The sequence below is a fragment of the Podarcis melisellensis genome (genome assembly GCF_964234715.1).
Source record: "Podarcis melisellensis genome assembly, chromosome: 2".
NCBI lineage: Eukaryota > Metazoa > Chordata > Lepidosauria > Squamata > Lacertidae > Podarcis > Podarcis melisellensis.
In genome coordinates, this window is record NC_138529.1 from 23,180,250 (window position 1) to 23,195,482 (window position 15,233).

The 15,233-nt window shown below is 43.4% G+C and overlaps 1 protein-coding gene across 4 annotated transcripts in view; it reads right to left on the minus strand.

Annotated features, from left to right (window-relative positions):
- Positions 1-1,886: 1,886 nt before the first annotated feature.
- Positions 1,887-15,233, minus strand: part of RGS9 (regulator of G protein signaling 9) — a 72,718-nt gene continuing 59,371 nt past the window's right edge. For 2 of the 4 annotated variants that reach the window (XM_081899673.1, XM_081899675.1), the window contains 3 exons: positions 12,886-13,003; positions 5,350-5,849; positions 1,887-3,431 (listed from right to left, as the gene is read on the minus strand). In XM_081899673.1, coding sequence (XP_081755799.1) covers positions 3,275-3,431; positions 5,350-5,849; positions 12,886-13,003 — 775 coding nt within the window. In that variant the 3' untranslated portion in view covers positions 1,887-3,274. Of the gene's footprint in view, positions 3,432-5,349; positions 5,850-11,149; positions 13,004-15,233 lie in introns of those variants that run through there. The other 2 variants (XM_081899674.1, XR_014165315.1) reach the window with 2 other exon arrangements.

Sequence of the window (15,233 nt, forward strand, 5' to 3'; positions counted from 1 at the left end):
CCAAAGTACTGGAGCCTCAGCTTCACGATCTGTCCTTCCAGTGAACACTCAGGCCTGATTTCCTTCAGAATGGATAGGTTTGATCTTCTTGCAGTCCATGGGACTCTCAAGAGTCTCCTGCAGCACCATAATTCAAAAGCATCAATTCTTCGGCGATCAGCCTTCTTTATGGTCTAGCTCTCACTTCCATACATCACTACTGGGAAAACCATGGCTTTAACTATACAGACCTTTGTTGGCAAGGTGATGTCTCTGCTTTTTTAGATGCTGTCTAGGTTTGTCATTACTTTTCTCCCAAGAAGCAGGCGTCTTTTAATTTCATGACTGCTGTCACCATCTGCAGTGATCATGGAGCCCAAGAAAGTAAAATCTCTCACTGCCTCCATTTCTTCCCCTTCTATTTGCCAGGAGGTGATGGGACCAGTGGCCATGATCTTTGTGGTGGTTTTTTTAAGTCACACTAAAACATAGCCATAAACTTCAGAATGCAGCAAGAGGGGAGCATCAGATTCCTGAGAATGTAAGTCGCTAAGAGGTGAAAAGCAGAATGTGTTCATGTTCACACAAAGGCGCGCACATTTTCTCTATTACGATGATCAAAGTTGAGAAAAATGAGAACACGGTGAACTCTACCAAGAAGCTATGGCCACAGGAATTTTTAAAAGGAAATTTGGTTTCCAGGATGTTGTTTTTTGAATAATAATAATCCCAGCACCTTGGAACAAAACCTAATAAAGAGAGCTGCTTTACATTACATGTTTGTGTACAAACACTCATTCTCAGACATGAAGGCAGCACTTTTGTTGGAAAGTGACCACCATGCATTAGCCCGCAACTTCTGCAAATCTGGCGCATTTAATTAAGGATTTCTTTATGCTCCGATGGATTTATCGTTCTGCATGTATTGATTTTATAAGTGTAAACCACTTGGAAGGCATTTTGGCATGTGATGTATGAATTGATAAATAATAATAAACAATAAATGAAATCAAAACAAGTAAAACGTAAGAGAGACACAACATGCTGATCATAAATATCCTATCGCAAGCAGAGTCATTCAAAGTAGTTTTATTTATAACTCATTAGAAGCAAAAACACTTGATACAGATAAAGGAAATATACTCAATTATCAGGAAATCACCCATATAGAAAGGCAGTTATATAGTCCCCATATAATGAGGGCAGACAGCTGAAAGAGCTGTACAGTGTTGGTTTATTAAAGGCTAAAACAAATATATGAACATAGAGGAACGCTTGATGGAGATGCAGTCAATCTGCAAATTTCAAGTGAACCAAACACAGGGAAACAGAAGCAAAAAATATCCTCAGTGAGAAAGTTGGTAACAAATAAGGGGCTCGTGTTTCAGAAGAATATAGAAGTATCTGCACTACAGTTTAGACTGGTTTTACATCCCAAATATTATGTGAATGGTTTGGTGAGGTGCTGATAACTCAGTTAGAAAACTCTTCTTTCCATACAGAACTAAATCCTACAGTTGCTTGAGAAGAGGGAATGGGATTTAAACTTGTTTGAACCAAATCAAACTAGATTTGACAGTCTGATCCCCAGCTTGTTTGTAGAGGTGTTTTGCATTTAGTGTTTCTGATCTCGTGACTGGTCCCAATTGTAGGGAAGGTCGTGGGGATGCGGGAGGGGAGAGTACTGATCGAAAATGGACCTAGTAAAGAACTGATCTGATATTGCAGTGCCATTGATGCAGGTACAAGTCCGAATGCATGGCTGGTATACAGAAGTGTTCTTAGGATTTAACTGTGTTTAATAATAATAATAATAATAATAATAATAATAATAATAATAATAATAATATAATTTATTATTTATACCCCACCCATCTGGCTGTGTTTCTCCAGCCACTCTGGGCAGCTTCCAACAGAAGACTAAAATACAATAACCTAATAAACATTAAAAGCTTCCCTAAACAGGGCTGCCTTCAAATGTCTTCTAAAAGTCTGGTAGTTGTTTTTCTCTTTGACATCTGGTGGGAGGGCGTTCCACAGGGCATGATAGCATGAAATGAGGCCTCTGGTCAACCATAAGATTATCACAAACATGAAGTTATTGCAGGCATCGCAGGCAGATAAATTGGTGCAGATGAGATCCAGAATGGTTCAGTGTGTGGACAGCTGGACAAAGACAGGGAAGCCCTGTGTCTGTCTGTTTGGCTACAGACAAAGTCATTCCCTTCAGCTGTTATTTATATATAAAACAGGAGCGATGGTGACTTACCTTTACAAAACTGTTGATAATGCAACAAGATAAAAAGGATGAATAACATTGCAGTTGAAAGTTCTCTGTTCTCTAAGGGATTAAAAGTAAGAATAGACAACGGACTTCCAATTAGTCGTGTCAAGTCTTTGGCTTCGCTGAAATATGGACTATGTTGCAAGGTTGGAGCAACAGAAAAAGGCAGGACCCTGCTACCAATATTTCATCAGCTTTATAATTACTCAGACATAGGACTGTCCAGAACCTGAGTCTGATTTCACTCAGAAGCTACAAGCCGTTTATCAGAAGGCAACCTTCATCATCACCAAGAGTCATGTGGATTTAGCAAATAACATTCGATATGAAACAACAAAAAAAGAAGAAAAATATGTGTCAATTTAGCTACATGAATTGCAGTAGAACTTCCTGATAAGGAAATATCAATCTTCCCTTCACAGATGTTTGCAAAGGATTTTGTGAAGGGCAATTAAAGTTCAACGAAAAAATGTCATATTTATCTGATAAATGAAAATGATGTTGTATCAAACATATATTTTCTGCTCCAAGATTTGAGTCTAACTCAGAGTTAGTTATGAGGCCTAAAGAGTACCTGATGCTATAGCATTGTTGAAGCCAAGCAGACGTCAACCTAATCAGTACCTGGTTAGGAGATCTGTAGGAGATATACGTAAATCTGACCTTCCAAAGGAAGAGCAGGGCACAGGCATAATAAATACAACTGCAATAGTTCTGAAAGGCTAACAAAGCAGGAGAGTTTCCTAAATACACTTGATGTAGTTAAGAGTTACATAAAAGAAACCAGGAAGTGATGGCACTGAACCTTAAATTTCTGAATTTTGAAATAAATATGTATCTGGCTTCTTGCTTTGCAATCCATGTGGATTATTCTCATTCCTTATTCCATTGCACTACTTTTAACAGCATTATGAAATCAATTGAACTGTAGGAAATAATACCTGCTAATTCAGGAGCAGGATAAAAAAATTAGCCATTTAAAAATATCCAAATAGTGTCAAAGGCTTCTTTTTATCCAGCTTTTCCATCTTCTATCAGATTCTCCCATGGGCAGATAACTTCATTTGCAGAATCCTTGCAAGCCCAGTGGCTGCCCTCTTCCTCCTCCTCCGAATCTATTGGGTAGACCTTGCTCTCCAGAGGTATTTCCATTTTTATCTGGAAGAAGCTGGGATGCAAAATGAAAAACTCGTCACAGTGTGGGCATCTGCCAGGCAGACAGTCCAAGAGCAAGCTGTTTGGCCTGGACTTTTGCTCAAAACAGGGGATCTTCCAGCACATCTGCCAATCAATACCCCATTACTATGGCTGCCTCAAATTGTTTCTGGGGCAACCAGAGGGTACTGTATTTTTTGCACTTTTTCCCTCCTAAAAAGTAAGGGGAAATGTGTGCGCGTCTTATGGAGCGAATGCAGGCTGCGCAGCTATCCCAGAAGCCAGAACAGCAAGAGGGATTGCTGCTTTCACTGCGCAGCGATCCCTCTTGCTGTTCTGGCTTCTGAGATTCAGAATATTTTTTTTCTTGTTTTCCTCCTCCAAAAACTAGGTGCGTCTTATGGTCTGGTGCGTCTTATAGAGCGAAAAATACGGTGTATGGTTGGAGGCAAAGCTTTGCATTCTGAGTCTAGAGGCACCTGCCTCACTGGCTGATGTACTTGGAATTAAGAAGTGGATGGATTTATTTATTTTATTAACATGTGTGTATCCCACCTTTCAGTTGTACAGTGAAATCTACAAAGTGGCTCCCAATCACAATAAATTAATAACAACTGGATTACTAGGCTGCTAATTCCTAAGGTGTAAGTTGTTTTTTTTTTTAATGGAAATGCTCTCACTGTTCAGAACTTATGGCTAAACCAGAGGTGGCTTCTTCCAAAAGACACACAAGGGGGGGATGTCCATCTAGAGATGGATGAATCCGTTAATTTGAGTTTCTCATTTTTTCCAATCTTAAATTCAGTTCTCCACATTTCTGCAGACATATTTGATTTTTTAAAAAAAATCCTCATGAAAATCCATCAGTATTTTAGTTATTTTCCCCCCAATAAAAACATTTTTGTAGTTCCAAAAATGATGGTCAGGTTTTTTTTAATGTATGTAACTATAAGAGCTAGGATTCTTTATGCACAGAAATGGAAAGATGAGGAAATTCCCATCAAAGAAGAATGGATAAGCAAGGTGATGGACTATGCTGAATCAGCAATGTTAACAGCTAAAATAAAGGAACTTAACAATGACTGCTTCACTGAAGAACAGAAGTCTTTTTCAGACTATTTATAAAGAAATGCTATAATATGGTGAATTCGTGAGCAGGATTTGAACTATGAGCAACAGAAATCATTGTACTATGATTATGATACGAGAGAGGGAAGATAGGGTGCAGCATAGAGGTGGGCAAAAAACACCAACAAAAATGGGATGGGAAGTCTATAAAACAAAAGAAAAAAATATTATGTATTGGGATTTTATGTGAGATTTGTGGAAATTTAAGAAAATATATTTGGGGGCAAAACATTTTTGCATGCAGTTTTGACTAATATACACATTTTTGCAAGCAATTTCCTCTAACATAGCAATGCATTTCTCCATGTTATTTTCACCAGGAGATGCATTTTTATGCACACTTTCACCTAATGGATGTATTTTAGTACACATTGGTTGGAGAACTGAACCACCACAGTTCAGAGACATTTCCATTCATGTACAGTGGTACCTTGGTTTACAACCATAATCCGTTCCAGAGGTCCGTTTGTAAACCAAAACAGGTTGTAACCCAAGGCGCGCTTTCGCCAGTTGGGGCCTCCCCCCAAAAATTGTTCGTAATAATAATAAAAAAGGGTTGTAATCCAAAGAAAAGGTTGCAAACCGGGACATGCACTTCCGGGTTTGATGTGTTTGTAATCCAAAAGGTATGCAAACCAAGACATATGCAAACCAAGGTACCACTGTATTGGTTAGATAGCAACAGCAAATTAGGTATTTTCTCATTAAGATGCATACAAAATCAGAGTTCTCCCGAATCCTTATCTCCCCTTATAGCAGCTCTCAAAGCAAAGCACGATGGAATAACTCAGAAGGATACTCACTTGGACACCTTTTTGGACCTCTGTTGCAGTTGTGGGTTCAGACCATCGAGTGGTTGCACTTTCCCATGAGTCACTCCAGGGCACTTGGGTGAGAATGTTGCAAACATTGGAGAGTTCAAGCATCCCAGTTTGAGGAACCTGCCGAGGGATGAGGACATCTGGGGCTTGGGCAGCAGCTTGGTCTTAGAGCCCATAGGGCACTGGGAGCTGCGGCAGGGCTCCAGCTCAGAATTCATGGCGATCTCAGTGCTTTCCATGAAGGAAGGGGCGGAGTTAGAGCTAGGCCCATCCCAGTTCCTGCCCGTGACAGAGGTGTTGTCTGGAGCTACCTTAACAGAGGAGGAGCTAGCACTGTTTGGTAGAGTAATGTGCCCAGGGCACTGGAGAGGACGATCGCTAGGCACACGGCGGGAGGAAGAGAAAGCATTGGACGTCGATGGAGAGTCAGAGGTACCACTGTAAATGGCCAGATGGGGAACAGGAGCAGTGAATTGGCACAACTGCATGGAAGAAAAGGAGAACATTTATAGCACAGGAAGCAGAGTGGAATTCCTAGGAAGCATGGTCATGTTGTATCTGCCAGCCATTCTCATGCTCCCACCTCTTTACCTGAAGGCCCACAAAACAATGGAGCTGGTCCTGATTTGGGTCTCTTTCCCACCTCACCTTTAGCTAGTTAGGTAAAAGTAAAGGGACCCCTGACCATTAGGTCCAGCTGTGGCCGACTCTGGGGTTGCGGCGCTCATCTCGCTTTATTGGCCGAGGGAGCCAGTGTACAGCTTCCAGGTCATGTGTCCAGCATGACTAAGCCGGTTCTGGCAAACCAGAGCAGCGCATGGAAACACTGTTTACCTTCCCGCCAGAATGGTACCTATTTATCTACTTGCAGTTTGACGTGCTTTTGAACTGCTAGGTTGGCAGGAGCAGGGACCGAGCAATGGGAGCTCACCCTATGAGTTGTGGTTTAAACCACAGCGATTTAATTCTTTGAAACATTAGCTAATCCAGCCAACCATCTTGCTTCTTCTGAAGGATGCACATAATTTGATGGATCTTCTTATTGCTGTTGCCCACCCTCCATTCTATCCAGCAGTCCCCACCCACTGAAGATTTCAGATCGTCAATCAGATGTGGGCCTTATTGCTTTAGTTCTGTCCCGAGTTCTAACATTCCCTTTACATCGCAGTATCTTGTGTTATGGAACTATGGCTTCTTGATCAATATACCTGCATGTCATGCTAAATGTTAAATGGCAGTAGAGTTTGCTGATACAATGCTCCAGATTTTGTCAGTGCAAAACTCCTGTGATTCTCCGAGTTGGCAGGGTTGCAAACAATTCACATGGAAATGAGTGTTAAAACTTTCACTAGATTCCACCACGATCACATAAAATGTGAAAAGGAACATCACGAAGATAGACGAAAGTGATGGTCTGAATACTGCCAAAGTTGCCTTTCAATGCAGTTATGTGCAAAGCAATGTACAAAGTAAAGATGGCGCCCAATAACCAATAAAAGTTGCGACTAAACATGGAAAAAAGTTAGTGCATTAAAAGGGGGGGGGGGAGAGAAAATACAGTGGTACCTCAGGTTAAGTACTTAATTCATTCCGGAGGTTTGTACTTAACCTGAAACTGTTCTTAACCTGAAGCACCACTTTAGCTAATGGGGCCTCCTGCTGCTGCCGCGCCGCCGGAGCACAATTTCTGTTCTCATCCTGAAGCAAAGTTTTTAACCTGAAGCACTATTTCTGGGTTAGCGGAGTCTGTAACCTGAAGCGTATGTAACCTGAGGTACCACTGTAATACCTATCCAATTCAAGCAAAGATGTTTAATTAAAGCTTTGACACACTGTAATAAATTCTGGTATTCTACTTAAAAAACATGGTCCTGGGAAGAAGGAATCTCACTTTGAATGTCAACTTCCCCTTCCCATCTCTTACCAAGTTCTTAATTTTTTTTCAAAAGTAGGGTAAAAGAAACATTTTTTCCTCTTCTTTTCTCAATGATCAGGTGAAGTACATTCGGAGTTGAATGACAAAGCCAAAGCTGCTGATGTAGATATGCTGCTGATGTAGATATGAATAAATGAAGACAGATGGGAGAAAATATGGGGAATATGAATTTACACACGGCCTTGATATATACCAATAAACGAAATGGTGCCAGTCATACTGGTGCAAGCCGGAAGGAAGTGATGTTTGATGGCAGGTACCCAAGGATGATGATCCAGGAATTCATCTCGAATAACCTCTAGCAAAATGGCTTGATATTTTATAGGGCATTTGCCCTGGATTGTTTAACTTCATAAAAATTGCATGTTTCACTTACTTTGTGCCATGTACCATATGTAACGAAAGGCTTGTGGACCGATAAAAATGTGATGGAGCCAACCCTATATTTCTGTCTAACTAAATAATTGCATGCACAGAATTCTCCCACAAGCGCAAAGGAATTTCCCGCCCCCCTGCTTTCCCCCTAAGTCTGCTCTGAGTCCCGTCCCCCCCACCCTCTAGAGCGGACTTTGGTTGTGCTTGTGGGAGTTGTTCTGCACATCCAATGATTTAAGTTGGATGCAACCTAAAAAACAATAAAGTATTCAAACATGGCTATTTGTTTCAGTGGGTGCCCTTGCATTTTAAAGAACTAACTCATGTGCAAACTCTAATGTGGCTTAGTTCTGTGTCGTCATTTTTCTAAAATGAAAAAAGGGAAGGTTCAAAGTTTAACTGAGAGCTGATTATCGTGTTGAACAACAGCTCAGACTACGTGAGCCTGCCTGACCATTAATGTCTTCTTCCGATAACCCTCTATGTATGGGGAGATTGCCTTTTTGAGTATTGCCATATCGTCTCTGGAAGTCCCTCCACCAAAAGATCAAATACCGTATTTTCTGCTCTATAAGATGCACCAGACCACAAGACGCACCTAGTTTTTGGAGGAGGAAAACATGAAAAAAAATATTCTGAATCTCAGAAGCCAGAATAGCAAGAGGGATCGCTGCGCAGTGAAAGCAGCAATCCCTCTTGATGTTCTAGCTTCTGAGATAGCTGCGCAGCCTGCATTTGCTCCATAAGACGCACACACATTTCCCTTTACTTTTTAGGAGGGGAAAAGTGAGTCTTATAGAGCAAAAAATACGGTAATTGCCTTCTTGGGTCTCATTTTGGCATCAGGTTAAGACTTAATCTGTGCAACAAGGTTTCTAACTCAGCTCTGCTTTTCAAAATGGTTTGGTTTGGTTATTTAAGTGTTTGTTGTTTTCTAGTCTGCTTTGTGGCTATCTAATTTCTCTGTTTGTTGAATTAGACACGCTGTAGAGAAGTGATCCACAAATCCTAAACCAAATATAATGGAGAATACATAGGAGTAGTCCATCAAGCAGAGATAGAATGATGTGATCTTGCACAGATCCTGGGCTTACATTGCAACTACTGTCAGGAATTGTCCTTCACGCGTGAGGTGGGATGCCTTTTAGGCAGTCACCCCTTGGGGAATGGATCCAAGTGTAACTTCACTCTTTTCACTAGATTCACTACATGCTTTGCAGTAGCATAATTGTGTTCCCAGTAATTTTGTGATGTTTCCCCACCACCACTTTTTCCTGCCATGTGACTGTGGGATGGAGGAGCAAATAGTGGCCAGGTTGAAATCAGCTTCCCTTTATGAAAGCTGCATTCCTATGCCCACTTACTTAGAAGTACGTCTAAGTACAGGTGTATAGGACTGGGGTGTGTATAGTTAGGATAAGGATGTAAATGAGGAGCTTCTGAAGACTATAAGGCTCTGGTATTGCTACAAACACAGCCAGTAGAAGGCAGTTTTAGAAGATGGTACCTTATGATTAAGACATGTAGCAAGACTTAATGTTGACAAATTAAGTAGAAGCCTACCTAATTTGACATTGTCTTACACAATGGTTTTTCAAGCTCTCTTGAAGCACTAAGGATCGACGTATGCACTATTCACCAGTATTTTAGAAAAGGAAAACCAATTCAAACCAATGGGACAGAGGCAACACAGTATGAACAAATGAAAGACGCACAGAAGAGAGGCAAAAGACATGACAGACAAGCACAGTGATGGTTTCGCTTTCTAGTTTTATTTGACCAGAGGAGATAAAAGAAAGGAAAAGTGAGAAAAATAAAGCAGCATTCTGAAATCCCACTAGAAGTCCCCCTCTTCTTAATTTATTTAACTAGATGTGAAGCCCATTCCATCTTGGGCATTTAACAGAAAATGAAAAGCAATGACATCATATACATGCACTGACATATTTGCGACAAGGAAAGAAAGATGGAAAACAGCACAAGCTTAGAGGCCAACAAACAGGCTCACAGCTCTGTGGTATCTTAAGCAGTTTTCAAGCTTTCTACTGGTGAACTTGAACTCTTTCCACACTGAAGGCCACCTACTCATTACAAAGAGTTCTAGGGTACCTTTTAGGGCATACTGGGTGGAATTCAGTGTAGTGCTAAATGGGGTATTTCTGCACAACCAAACCTCCAGAGCAGATGGGGAGAAGGGGCGAGCGGACGTCATTCAATGCACACAACTTAGTTGAATCTCACCCACTATGTCCTTGGCCTTACAGTCATCCCATGTAAATGGAGAATGTAACCTACAATGCTTCCAATGCTCTACTGTCACTGTACATTGCGGGGGGGGGGCATCAACACGGATGGGCATGCACTTTTTGGCTGCCACTGCTGAAGTTACCACTGAAGAAGTCCCCAAGGAACCTCAAGGTTGCCTGAAACACAGTTTGAAACCTCTTGCTTCAGGCTATTCTGTTGTTTCCATATTGGCCTCGATAAACAAAGAGGCAAGACAAGGTATGGGGTTTCCTTTAATGAGCTAATCTCCATAGTGGCACTATCAAACTTGAGTGCTGCATGGGACTCTGCTTACGAAATAAATGCTTATAACCAGAAAATAAAATAATAATAATAATAATAATAATAATTTATTAATTAATTATACCCCACCCATCTGGCTGGGTTTCCCCAGCCACTTTGGGCGGCTTCCAACAGAATATTAAAAAACCTATTAAACATTAAAAGCTTCCCTAAACAGGGCTGCCTTCAGATATCTTCTAAAAGTCTGGTAGTTGTTTATCTCTTTGACATCTGATGGGAGGGCATTCCACAGGGCGGGTGCCACTACCGAGAAGGCCCTCTGTTTGGTTCCCTGTAACCTCACTTCTCGCAATGAGGGAACTGCCAGAAGGCCCTCGGCGCTGGACCTCAGTGTCCAGGCAGAACGATGGGGGTGGAGACGCTCCTTCATGTATACAGGACCGAGGCGGTTTACGGCTTTAAAGGTCAGCACCAAGACTCTGAATTGTGCTCAGAAACCCAGAACAAACTTAGTTGGTCTCTAAGGTGCTACTGGACAACATTTTTATTTATTTCCCTTGGCTACCTTTACATTTCCTTGAGCTGGTAGAAGCTATCACTCCTACACTGCTTTTAATATTGCATTTTTGTGTTATTTTCTCTCAGCCTTTTTGACTGTGGTGTTCTGTCTGCTACTGTCAGAGTGCATTTTGCAGGAAATGATGAAATGCAGTGACAAAGAGGAGAGAGAAACTGCAAGCAAGCCCGGAGATGGAGCAGATGATAAAGAGATATAAATCATACAGCTGAAATAACTTAATGGGAAAAGAGATGAGTAGGAGGGAGTCCCGATTCCATTCAGATGCCCATAAGATTCCGGAATGTTTTAAACACTTCTTGATCCAGAATTATGAAGCACTGATATTGCCGTTGTTTTTGGATTAGGGGTTTTTTTTTGAGAGGGTGGGAGGAGGCAAGCATTTAAGTCCTCCTGACTATGCCCACGAAGGAAACAAGAGAGGCTACATTTTATTCAACACTTCCAGTCAGTACAACTCTGATGGCTTTGACCTATGTTATTTTCAGTCTACACAGCAAGCAGGGATAGATCCCTATGGCTGTCAACTGGCTTTCCACACTACGGCAGAGAAAAAGCCTCTTGCCTAGAATACCATATCTCAATTCTTAAACTTTCAGCAAATACAGGGGTAGTCAACATGGCTACCACTTGTCAGTCATGTGATCCTCCCTCCACAAACAAGATGCATACAAATTGCTTGCCTTGTGTTCCAGGGGGTTGGCTGTTGGAGTCAACACAGGCCAGCTGCTTGCCAGAACAGGCTTGAAGACCGCCGTAGAGTGCTGCAAGAATATTAGGAAGATTCCTTCCGAAAAGCACCTGTCTTCTTACTTTACAGTATGGCAGCCCCATGTGCACGCCTCTAAGATATTAGGTTCCCATCTTTGGGGAATTTCACAGCAAATAAAACCAAATGGGACTTGGAGCTAGGTGGAAGAAAACGAATGTTCTCCATTTGTTAGCTTACCTTTTAATACAAGAACCCTAAGGAACATAGGAAGCTGCCTGATATTGAGTCAAGACTATTGATCCATCCAGTTCAGTATTCTCTACCCTGATGGACAGCAGCTTTCCAGGGGTTATCTCCAGCCCTACCCAGAGATGTTAGGGACTTAACTTGGGGCCTTCAACATGCAGAGTAGATGCTCCAACCCCCCCCCCCCCAAGCTACGGCCCTCCCTGTTAGGGAGGCTCTGAATCCATAAAGGACTTCCCCTCTCTATGACCAAGTTGCACCCCGGCCAACTGATACTCCTATTCCGCTCAAACAAATATGCATTTGAGCAGACAGCTGCTTCAAGTTGCTTCGGAAATGCGGAATGCATGTTTACATGCACAAGACCACAATATGTACTGCTTGTTAATTCGTATGGGCCAATTGCGGCCGCTTGGTTCTGTGCTTAGCACCCACAAATACTGATCAGAATACCTAATCCCCAAGCATACCCTGAAAAGAAAGGGGGGGATTAATCTACCCTTTGTTTGATATTTAACCGTCTGAACTGTTTGCATAGCAAGGTGAGTGGTGCCTGAGCTGTGTTAAATATGCACCCTTATTTAGGATTCCTCAACAGCGCCCGGAAACCAGAATAAGCTTTGCCCTCAGAGCACACTTTTGCCATCTCTTCCCCTCCATCCTTTGCAGGCAGCGGGAGAAGAGGGAAGCCAGTTGCCATGGTATCTAGATTCCCGAATATTTAGAGCCGGGAGGGATGTTTCAGGCAGTTTATAGAAAACATTGTTTCCTTGGCTTGTTTAAAATACACACACACACACACAAGCCCATTTGATATGGGGAAAGTCACTGTGAGGTTCACATGGCAACTACTGCCACCTGCGTTCAACGATTCTACCAGCGATGGCTTGTGAAGTGACACTACTCTGGGCGCCATGGCAACAACATGCTGTGTGTAAAGGAGGGATGGAGAGCACAGAGAAATGTTTCGCATAATGACGAAGCACCACTGCCACCTGCAGGGAGGAGACAGGAAATGCAGCTCTACATTCAGCCAACACCCTCACGACTCCTCCGCTTGGCCTTTTCACCAACATCTGAGCCCTACTTAGCAGGTGGGGGCTCCTGCTTGAGCTGGCTTCTACGATCCAGCTTGCTCATAACCTGGGTGATGTCCACGTTGGCCGCTGCTTCTTTCGCCTTGGCTTCTTCCTCCTGTTGCCTCAAGACGACGGGGCTGGGGCTGGAGCGGAGGTGCCGGCGAGCAAACGGATTATTAGAGCTAAAAAAGAAAGCAGAGGAGAAGACAGTAAGGGGAGGGTCGTTGTGTACGACAGTGGAAGGCGGAGGTATCTGAGGGCGTCTGGGGAGGCAGAAAAACACAGGAGTGTCGAGAAACCACATCAAACCCAGCTCTGCGCCAATGGATTAATCAGTGCCTGTTTACAAAATGAATTGCCCTGGGATAACATCCCATAAACTCAGTGTGGTTTAGTGGTTAAGTGCGGTAGTCTTGTAATCTGGGGAACGGGATTCGCGTCTCCGCTCCTCTACATGCAGCTGCTGGGTGACCTTGGGCTAGTCACACTTCTTTGAAGTCTCTCAGCCCCACTCACCTCACAGAGTGCTTGTTGTGGGGAGGAAGGGAAAGGAGAATGTTAGCCGCTTTGAGACTCCTTCAGGTAGTGATAAAGCGGGATATCAAATCCAAACTCTTCTTCTTCTTCTATACAGACAGGGGGAATGAATCAGGGGTTGAATCAAACTGCTCTGGAGGGTAGGACTCGAACCAATGTCTTCAAGTTACAAGAAAGAAGATCCCGACTAAACCTTTCTGACAGGGAGAGTTGTTCGACGGTGGAACGGTCTCCCTCAGGAGGTTGTGGACTCTCCCTTCCTTGGAGGTTTTTAAGGACAGTTTGGGTGGTCATCTGTCATGGATGCTTCAGCTGAGATTCCTGCATTGCAGGGGGCTCGACTGGATGGCCCTTGGGGGCCTCTTCCAACTCTGAAATTCTATGATTCTATGAAAGGGAGACAGCAAATGCTGGAAAGGTCAGAGGTCCTTGCCTTTCATCCCAGGGCTGGATGAAGAACATGTGGCTGTTGCCGGGCTCCAACTCCCATCAGCCCTAAACGTTGGCCATGCTGGCATGGGCTGATGAGAGTTGGGAGTCCACAACAACAGCTGGAGCGCTGCAAGGTCCCCATCCCTAGATCAGGGTTAGAGGGAGTGCCACCCTTTCTGTATCATATTTGCTGCACCTACATCGATGTTCCACACTTTCAGGGGCAAATGTGTGCACATCAAAGGGAGAGCAAGATTTCCTACATCAAATAACATGACGTCATTACTCCTTTGGCGCCGCTGGTCTCAGACTCAGGATGGCAGACTGGGGGAAGATGAGCACAGAGACGAGAAAGAGTGGGAGGAGGAGGCAGCAACAGATGGAAGCCTCCCTCTGAACTCATTTGGTTCTAATGTTGAGACAGGAGAGAGAACTGTCAAGAGTCTCAGGAGGACTCTGAGCTTGGGGTGGCCGAGCAGGATTCAGATAGGGAGGTGAGTCCGATGCTTTCTCCCAGGACAAGCTTTACACATACCTGCTCTATGCCACCACTTCATTCTGTACCTGCAAATTATTCCAAAGTGCAGTTGAATGCTGTCTGCAGCCTTCTGGTTATGTGCGAAGCCTTTTCAGAAGCACTTCACAGCAAACACGACTACATTTGTGAGTGCTGCTTGCAACATTGTGCAAACATAGCAGCATTTGAAAATCGCATTGGTGGCAGCCAGGTATTTTAGAGAGCTGCAGGCTGCACACACTTCAGAGTTCAAGTATGACTGGATTTAACAGTCCAGTGGTCCTTTACCTTTTCCCTTTACACCTTGGGAAAATGCAGATAGAAGCTGGCATTTGCAAACACTCTGGATCAGGCGTGAGACTTTGGTAATTGGGAACTATATATATAAAAAAGACCTAGACTAAGTTCCATCTACCACACACACACACACACACACCAAATGACAGTGTGGTCCCAGAATAAGAGAGCTACATCCATTGGCTGGAGTGGGGGCAGGGAGGCAACATTTCGACTAAAGTCAATGGGATTTGTCAGGGAACTGCCATCGGCTCAGAGGCGAGAAATAGAAGGGCAGTTGTGTTACAGGGAGCCTCCAGTTCCTCTTCCGGGGAGGAGGAAAGCCCCACATTCAGTGGGGAAGAGGTGCAAGGACCAGAGGATGCTGGTAGGAGCCTTAACACCGCTCCTGAGCAAACCGGACAGGAGGGAAACACGCCTTTGCCATTGCCCATCCTGCGCAGTAGTCTGAGGCACAGAGAGGGGCGGAGACAGTTGGGGGTAACGAAGCTCTTATGTTGGGGGAGGTCCAAAAGAAGACCACCCCCGGATTCTGCTAGCGATTGAGCCAGACATGAGCTTTGGGGCTCTTCACCGTAAATAGTTTGCACCAAAATAATGCCTGTAAAACACATGCCTGGTTACTCTCG